At 33.1% G+C, this 9,276-nt stretch overlaps 1 protein-coding gene across 7 annotated transcripts in view; it reads right to left on the bottom strand.

Annotated features, from left to right (window-relative positions):
* Nucleotides 1-6,111: 6,111 nt before the first annotated feature.
* LOC105483642 (ribosomal protein S6 kinase A6) overlaps nucleotides 6,112-9,276 on the bottom strand; it is a 130,294-nt gene continuing 127,129 nt past the window's right edge. For all 7 annotated transcript variants that reach the window (XM_071088618.1, XM_011744594.3, XM_011744598.3 and 4 more), the window contains one exon: nucleotides 6,112-9,125. In XM_071088618.1, the coding sequence (XP_070944719.1) occupies nucleotides 9,000-9,125 (126 nt within the window). In that variant the 3' untranslated portion in view covers nucleotides 6,112-8,999. The remainder of the gene's footprint in view (nucleotides 9,126-9,276) is intronic.

The following is a 9,276-nucleotide window of genomic DNA, read 5'->3' as shown; positions in this document are numbered from 1 at the left end:
TGAAATACTGGAAATTACCTGTCAAAGCACAGGAGTTTGGTTGGATAAACTATAGCACATATACACAATGAAGTACTATGCAGCTTTTAAAATGTATAAGGAAGTATACATATACATTTGCTTATCTTTGGATTAACACATAAAGCATGAACCCCAAAACAATGAAGTTGGTTACCTACAAGGAGTGTGGGAAAATGGGGTGGGGAAGACAAAGAAGAAAGTGACAGGAGTATACCTTTCTGTATGGTTTTTACTTTTGAAAATATGTTAATATCTTCTACATATTCAAAAAACAAATCAGTAAGAATAGAAAAATGGGGCTAAAACTGAAATTAAATGTAAACAAATAAACCCAACTAAATTTCAAATGGAAAACACAATGATACTGAAGAGAAACTACAACAAAACTTATCTATAAGTCAGCCATCATCCCTCCCTGAGGGAACTACAAATCACCTAGTTCTTTGTTCTGAAGTTACATTACAGAGATGGATCATAATTCAGGTATTCTTTTTGGGTAATGGTGGTATATGCATTATATGTAGGCATAGGCATTTAAAAATTGTACATATGGGAAGGACACTGAGTAGCCAAAAAGAGAATCGGAAATTTAGTTTGCTATCCACCACCTATTTGCCCTTATTCTGGTTACAATGCATTACTTTCCTTCAGAGGGATCACCCCTTTCCCCCCTTTCAGTTCAATTATTTCTTCAGTGTTGACTCAACCCCGAGGAGCTACACATGAGAGGGGAGGTAAAGTTTTGACCTGCTATTTCCATCTTGCCATTGTAATGCCTGAGAAAGGGCCAGCCAAATTGAAAACAGATCTGAGAGATGGAGAAGAAAATGTCCCCATGATTTTGACTAAGATATGAATCCGCCAGTAATCCCCTATGCTTTTTAAACCAGTTCAGCTATGGAACTAGTACTTGCAACCAAAAAAGTCCTAATGGATTTGTTGCAAAATCATGGTTAAAGACATTATCCAGTTCCATGCCCCTTGTATAAGGTTCTTCTTTGTTAAATGCTTTAAAAATCTTAATATCAGCAAAAAGTATCTGTTGAAGAATTAGCATTCTTCCTCTCACATAATTATGTAACCTGCTAAATTTCTCTTCTTGCCTTTCCTGTCAGGAAGCTCAGAGTTAAATTAATGTTCAAGTAAATTCCTTATTATCCCTGGCTCTTGGCATACTTTTTGTTTTTCCTTTAATTTTCATGATTTTATGTTTCACTTTAGCATCCTTATTGTATATAAGGCTGTTACCATAAACAACCTTAAATCTCTTTTAGAAAGAGAATAAAATCAGTGTCTGGCACAGAAACAGAATACACATTTGTTCAGTAAAAAAAAAAAAAAAAAAAAAAAAAATGCATCTATTAGCAAAGTATTTCTGTCAGAAATGGAACAATCAGAGATATCACATATGGTGGTGTACTTTACAATACTTTCTTTAAAAAAAAAAAAAAGTGGAGATCACCGTACCTACATTCGGAAAATATACCAAATGTATCTGAGAGTCTTAAAGCAAAAGGAAAGAAAAAGGCAAAACCTGGGTTCTAACCTATGCTTAGGCATGGAGGTGGGCCAGAGGGATGAGGAAATAACAGACCTACAAATAGGTTGTTTTGTGCTTGGGTAGAGTAGGTTCTAGTTCTAGAAGAAGCCAATAGTAAAAGAATGTAAACTCCATCTTCAGAAATATGTCCCCAGCAGTTTCAATCTGTTTGTTCAAGAGGACACGTGGGGAATCATGGGAGAAGCAAATTGTCGTCTGATACTTCTATCTCTCACTTTGAGGTACTTTGAGGGTACCTCAAAGTTAACCATCCTGGCTAACGTGGTGAAAACCTGTCTCCACTAAAAAATACAAATAAATAAATAAATAAATAAATAAATAAATAAATAAATAGCCGGGCGTGGTGGCGGGCGCCTGTAGTCCCAGCTACTCGGGAGGCTGAAGCAGGATGATGTGAACCCGGGAGGCAGAGCTTGCAGTGAGCCAAGATCGCGCCACTGCACTCCAGCCTGGGCGGCAGACGGAGACTCCGTCTCAAAAAAAAAAAAAAAAAAAAAAAAAAAAAAGGAAAAAAAAAGAAAAAACAAACAAACAAACAAACAAAAACCCTGTATCATGCTTAGTTTGGTAAACCTAAATTATTTAAGGGTCTCATTGATCAAAAAATTGCATTACCTATTTTGGTAGCTAATGCTTAAAACTGCAGAATGTAGTCATACTTTTGTAAGAATAAGTTTCTTAAACTATTAGGTATAAATGGTGATCAGATATTTTATTAAGGGGTTGTGAGATGGAAGACACAGCAAAAGCAGAAAAGAGATTAAAAAGAGGTGGCCAGTAGGAAAGCAATTTTTGCACTTACCAAAGTTGGCCTAGTGTCAGTCCTGTTTACCTTAAGAAGTTGATTGAGAGAAGCAGAAGTACATGGCACTCTCAATCACCAGGCTCCAAACGCATTTTTGACCCGCATATGAAATAAAATTTCTGTGTATATGTACAGCTGTTATAAATTAACATGGCATACACATGTGACTTTTTTCATAAATTTCTGTTACTCTACTTGATTCTGAGCTTTAAAAATTTTTGCCAATCTTTAGGCTATTTTTTTTTTTTTTTTTGCTGTAGAAAAGGTTGTCACCTTATTTAACTTGCAAACAAATGCATTTTCCTGATAAGTCCTAAAAATACTGTAAGCTTTAATGTTCATTTTATTGAATTTCCTTGCCTTATGAGAATATTAGAAAAGTGGGAAAAATACTAGAGTTTAGGACATATCAGCGTATAGGCATAAAAAACCAATATCCTGAAACACCTGTTACATCTGGCCCCTGAACAAGGTATATCATTTCCAATGAATTCTGCAATTAGATGTTATGTTTAATAAAAGCAGACACAAAATTTTATATCCAAAAATGATCAAGCAAGGTCAATGGTAAAAATGTTAGAAAGTTGCAGCCTTTTTATTTAGTACCCAGAGAATGCCAGTAATTTAACACATCTTGATAATTGTTGCTCACAGAGTTTTGACAAGAACAAAAATAAATATAACTTCTATGCCTTCTTTGGCATGTTGTAAATTCAGAATGATAGCCATTTCTTTAGCAGCATTGTGAGAAAAAAAACATTGTAAAATGCAGTACTGGATTTGGTCTTACATGATAAAAAATGTAGTATAATAAATGAAAACTTTAATGTCAAAAAACCCAATGGTTTAAAGAAAACATTAATAAAATAAATGGTAACATAAAATTCATAATATAGTCAGAAAAATAAAATAGTTTTTGAACATTGGGGATTGTTTAACTGCAGCTTTTAAGTACATGTAAATCAAATTTACACACTTTTATTTAATGCCATTTCAGTCTTCAGAAATGCAATGAAATGTCAGTGTGTGTATATATAGTGTGTATATATATATACTATATAGTGTATATATATATACACTATATATAGTGTGTATATATATATATACTATATTTAATATCAGAAATAAGTTTAGGAATTCAAAAGTGCTTGGGACGTGTTGGCAAACTAATTTTTTAAAAATGTGGCTACGGCAAACTGTGGTCGCTTCATAAAGCCTATGTAACTCTCCACTACCAACAGTACTTCCTGTTTTTTTTTTTTTTTTTTTTTTTTTTTTAATCAAACAGAAAAATCACCTTCTCCCTTTTTTGTACTATGGAATTTAATGCAAGATAAATTCTAACTTACAAACCATGCTGGCATTTGGATATTTAAGGTTTCATGTGTAACTTTTTAAATCGCTGTTTCTTTTTTTTTTTTTTTTTTTTGAGACGGAGTTTCACTCTTGTTGCCCAGGCTGGAGTGAAATTGGCGCAATCTTGGCTCACTGCAACCTCTGCCTCCTGGGTTCAAATGATTCTCCTGTCTCAGCCTCCCGAGTAGCTGGGATTACAGGCATGCACCACTACCCCCAGCTAATTTTGTATTTTTAGTAGAGACGGGGTTTCTACATGTTGGTCAGGCTAGTCTCAAATTCCCCTGACCTCAGGTGATCCACCGCCTCAGCCTCCCAAAGTGCTGGGATTACAGGCATGAGCCACTGTGCCCGGCCGGCTGTTTCTTGATAGACTGCTTTCCTGCTGCTAAAAATAATTTTATCATACTAAAAAGCAAACCTACATATTTGTTATAAATGGTAGCAACTTCAGAGAGAATGAATTTGGAAAGAGAAAGAAAAAGTGACCTGAGCAATATTAGTTCATAGGAAACATAAAAGTAAATAACCTAATTGGTAACATTTTGACAATTTTTAAGAAACGAATGCAGTTAGTACATTCTCTATAATTGTCCACCTAAAATTAGATGCTTAATATCTTTTGAAGAGTAAGTTAGTTCCCATAACTAGACAGTTGGAATTACAGCAAAACAGTCATCCACAGAAGCTCTATTGCCCAGCGTTTAGAAATGTGAATACAAAGCAAACCCTAACTTGGCAATTACATATATATATATATATATATATATATATATATATATATATATATATATATTTATAAGCATTTAGCTAAAATTTATTTAGTGAATAATTGAAACATACATAATTTGCCAATATAATGTAAGCTTGGATTTCCATATTCTAAAAGTACTTTTATGTTTTTCTAAATATTTCAAAGAAACTTATGTCTATAATTTAATATCTTCAAGTATAGTTCCTTTCTCTCTTATGTATTAGCAACCAAACTGAATTTTAGGTGATCAAGCATAACATTTTATTCAAAGTATATGATGGAATTCACTATACTGTAAGACTAAAACCAGGAACAGTGCATCCATTAGTATATGTTGTGAATAATCACTATCAATGCCACTATATTCCCACATAAAAAGGCAAATAGCCCACTATTGATTTATTCTGCTAATTTCAACAATCATTGATCTTGAGGTACATGCCAAAAATGCCTGAATAAGCTTTGAAATGTAAAACAAAAATGTTTTGAAGAAGTTTAATTGCAGTTGGCCAATATATATTTAATATGGTTTGCATTTTTATTTTGAAATAGTATTGTGACTTAAAGGATTTCTAGGTCCTAAAATCTGGAAAAGGGATCTAGAAAAATTTGGACTCCATGATTAATTTGGGATTCAATCTTTTTGTGCTTTTTTTTTTCTTTATAACAGGAATGGGATGGCAGTTGGGGGGAATAAAACTTCTTATGCTATATAGGTCATGTACTGTGAGAAATAACACAAAACTATGGATTTAAAAACAACATATGCAGAAATAACCACCAATCTCTGTCTACCTCCACATCACTTTATCATAGAAGTTCATTAATTGTGATTAAAAAGCTTAAAAGATTTTAAGAGAAAAGGTAGTTTGAGAAGTAGAAAGGAAGTAGGAAGGAAATTGTGCAAAAAAAAAAATAAAATAAAATAAACAGTTTATTAGATACTCTGACCCTGGGACACACTGTTCCTTTCCCCAAAAATATCTTCCCTGATAAGAACTGAATTTAAAATTATTCTCACCTTGTTAGATTGCCTGAAGATCCAGCAACTAGAAACTTGATTAATGCACAACTTCCTTAAAAATGCCAATTAACTATTAGCCACTGACAGAAAAATGTAAATTAATTTAATAGGATAGTTTTCCTTTCAACTTTTTAGCTGGAAATATCTGTTCTGAGAGAATGGATATCCTGATTTGGGGAAGAGGAAGAGGAAGGAACAAGGAGTAATGACCACAACCACACAGAATCTTTCTGGGGATAGGGTAAACTTCGTTGATGGAGTATTGCCGTGAGGTGCTCAGGGAGGATAGATAGCATGAAGGGGCTGGAAAGCCAGCAGAAAGAGAATGTACAGAATACCACAAATATGCTTTGCCTACTTTAAAGCCTAAGTTTTCTCGTGGGCCTTCGGGTCAATATAAATGGTTGTTTTCCTTCTTCATATATGAAAGACTTCTATCTAGAAAATACTAGTCAATCTGTATGCAAGTTTCTCTGGGCACTACTATTTTAACATGTTGTTCCAATGGGCAGACATTATAAATACCAAGCATCTGTTCTTAAGGTTGTGGGTTGCCTAAACATATGGAATCCCTTTGAGCCAAACACAGGTGCTATCAAAACTGCTTTATTGTGTTGAATTACCAATGACAATAAATTACAAAAAACAATGTTTAGACATTGCTGAGTCTAACAAAATAGGCTGAAGTTTGATCTTTGTGAAAGGACTTGAAACCATTTTTTTCCCCCCACAAAAATCCCCATCACCAGCACTGCATTCTAATTTTCTTGAAAATTGTTTCCTGAGTTTATTCCTGGTAGTATGTGCTTAAGGACAACAGGTTGTTAGTCTATTTGAGCAAACCTGATGTTTTCTCTAAGAAAAACAAATTCAATATCCTCCCCCTTCAAGAACAATAAAACCCCAAACTGTGCTATCATTAAATACTACCAAAAACCATTAACTAGAAAAACACAACGCAAAATAATTATTCAAGAACCCATTAGAAACCACAGTATCCTAAAGTCTTATAGAAAAGATGTGTTTTTACTAGTTAAGCATTGATAGAAGGCCCATCAAAAAATGTTCAAATCTGCATTTTTGGCTATAGAATTCTAGCCAAACTGGACAGGATTAGGCATCCTTACCTGGGCTCCTTCTACAAAATTGCAGTATATTTTGAAGCTTTCCCATATAATAAGGTTTCCCCCTACTACTGTTGTTAAGCTAGCATATTTGAGTTTTTCAGCAGAAAACCCTCAAACAATTATCGGGTACATCCAGTAGCATATCTGTGTCTTTTATACACTGTCGATCCTCACTGGGTGATCAGAAATCATGCTGTTCATTGTTTAATTCTTATAGTGTTCCTTTTATGATAGGACTGTATGGCATGATCTTTCTGAGCAAGCTAATTTAAAATTAATTAAGACTGTCTACTTTTTAAAGCCATTGATTATAGAAAACTTGGAAGTTATTTTGTAATCATTTTTCATTTTCCAATTTCACTTCCCCTAATTTTATTACTTAAAATACATCGATGGAAATAGTAGCTCTGTCCTGAAAACTTCAACACCAAATTCACACCTCTGAGTTTGACGTATCAATTCTGATAGGAAGAAGGTATAACAGCACAAGATAATGACAGAAGGAAAATAAGTCAGAATATATACATACAAACTGTTACATGCAAGTACATATAGTAATAAAGCAAATGAGAAAAAAAAAGCCAAATGGAACATAAAAAGCCATAAGACATGATACCTACTTCTAAGTAATTATTTTTCATGTGGCATAAATTGTTCTTTAATCTCTTTCAATTATTTCCAAAAGATACCTCAAAATAAGAATACATACTTTTATATATCACACCCAGGAAAAAGATCTTTGTGCATGGGGTATAGATTATTTACATTACAAAGAGAATATGTATAGTTTCTTTTATTAAATACCAAAGTTACAAGTTTCCTAGTCTAAATTGTATAATTCAGCACTCAGTAATCAACTTTCTCTCTGAATGAAGCAAAGTAAAATACATAGCAAATAGTACACCTAACGCACACAAGTAGTTCACTTATATTCACTAAAGAAAACTGTGATATCCTCCAGTTTACATTCATGAATTCTTTCTGTCAGCAGTAGTAGTAGTAGTAGTAGTAGTAGTAGTAGTAGTAGTAGTAGTAGTTGCTGCTGCTGTTGTTGTAGTAATGGTATTTTCTTCAACAACGTGAAATTATTCTTTAGCATTTCATCATTTAGAGAAAAGAATACATACTACACAGTGGTTCTGAATTATACATTAAATAAGACCAATTTGGCCAGTTTTTTTTATAAATATGATTTTGAAATGTGCTCAAATTTTATGTAGACCATTATTATTATTCATATTTAAAATGTTAGTTTATCTTTATGAAGTAAAATGATTAAGTAGCATTGTCTAAAATTTACTGTAATACAATATACTATATCATGTGTGCTATATGCACAAGTCCACTACAGTAAGATGTCAACTGTATTATCATAGGATTCAAGGTAGAATAATATGCTACACTGTACTTCAAAGCACATCGAAGTCAGAAAAACAACAGTGTAGTTCATTTATAAAGGGGATAGATGATGATTAAATCCAATTGGTTAACTTGAAAGTCGGTTTATATAACACCAGGATAGTGTCAACACCACATACTTTATTTTCAAAGGCTTAACTATGACCTATTTATAAGATTACACCAACAGTATAAAGCCTTTGGAAAAAAAAAAAAGCTTCACTTGTACTAAATTTCCATGTGATGTAAAATTTACAGAAGCCTTATAAAAACCTTTATTTCTAAATGAGGCCACTTATGGATAATATACAGATCTGCCTGCACACATTATCTGAGATGTAATTCTTCTATAAAAACTTTGGCACCAACTATATCAAGAATTCATATATTAGCACAAATGTATTTTGCTCTGGCACCAAACCACTATGTTTACATTTTAGTACAGTGAGTCAAATGAATGGAGTCCTTTGGTTTTACAGAATAACTAGCTTTTATAATATGTTTTTATTGTTTTTCTTTTTTTAAAAAAGTCTATCATTCAGGATCTGATGTTAAAAAATACTAACATTGCTTGTCATTATACTACTATATATATATATATACTGATTGTTGGTAATGACGCCCCAAACCATAATTGTATGAAACAAGAAAAAAATATTAAAGTAACTTTATTTGAAAGGAATTTTAGAAGCTAGTGTGCAGAGAAGTTGTGAGGACCTGGTGGACACCAATTATATGCTTAAATAAACACTTGAACACTACTGCAAACACAGAGTATGAATATTGTGGACCTGTGCATGGTTTTTTAAATCTCACTTCCCCTAAAAATGGGGATTTAATATTACTTAATATTCAAGTAATTAAGCAGAAAACGATGCCTTTGATAAGATTAGGAAAAAAGCCACACATTTAATTTCATCTTCATCCAGTTTGGCCTAGGAACACCACAAATCTTACAGGCCAGTTGATGTTCGCTTTTTCATGCTCCGTCGCTGGGCTAAGCTTGAAGCAGCTACAGGCTCTAGGACTGGTTGAAAGGTCTTGTGAGTCAGGGCAGAGTATGTTGCAACCATTGCTCCCTAAAGTAATGAGAAAATGTCACAAACTAAGTACAAATTCTGGAGTTAAAAAAAAACCATTCACATGATATTATGAGACATACATCTAGAACAAAATGTCTTTTCCTAGGAAAATAATTGAATATATTAGATCTGTGCACTGATGAATCAA

Source organism: Macaca nemestrina, chromosome X (assembly GCF_043159975.1).
Source record: "Macaca nemestrina isolate mMacNem1 chromosome X, mMacNem.hap1, whole genome shotgun sequence".
NCBI classification, from domain to species: Eukaryota; Metazoa; Chordata; class Mammalia; order Primates; family Cercopithecidae; genus Macaca; species Macaca nemestrina.
Note: the sequence above shows the minus strand (reverse complement) of the source record. Positions and strands in the feature narration are given on the sequence as shown.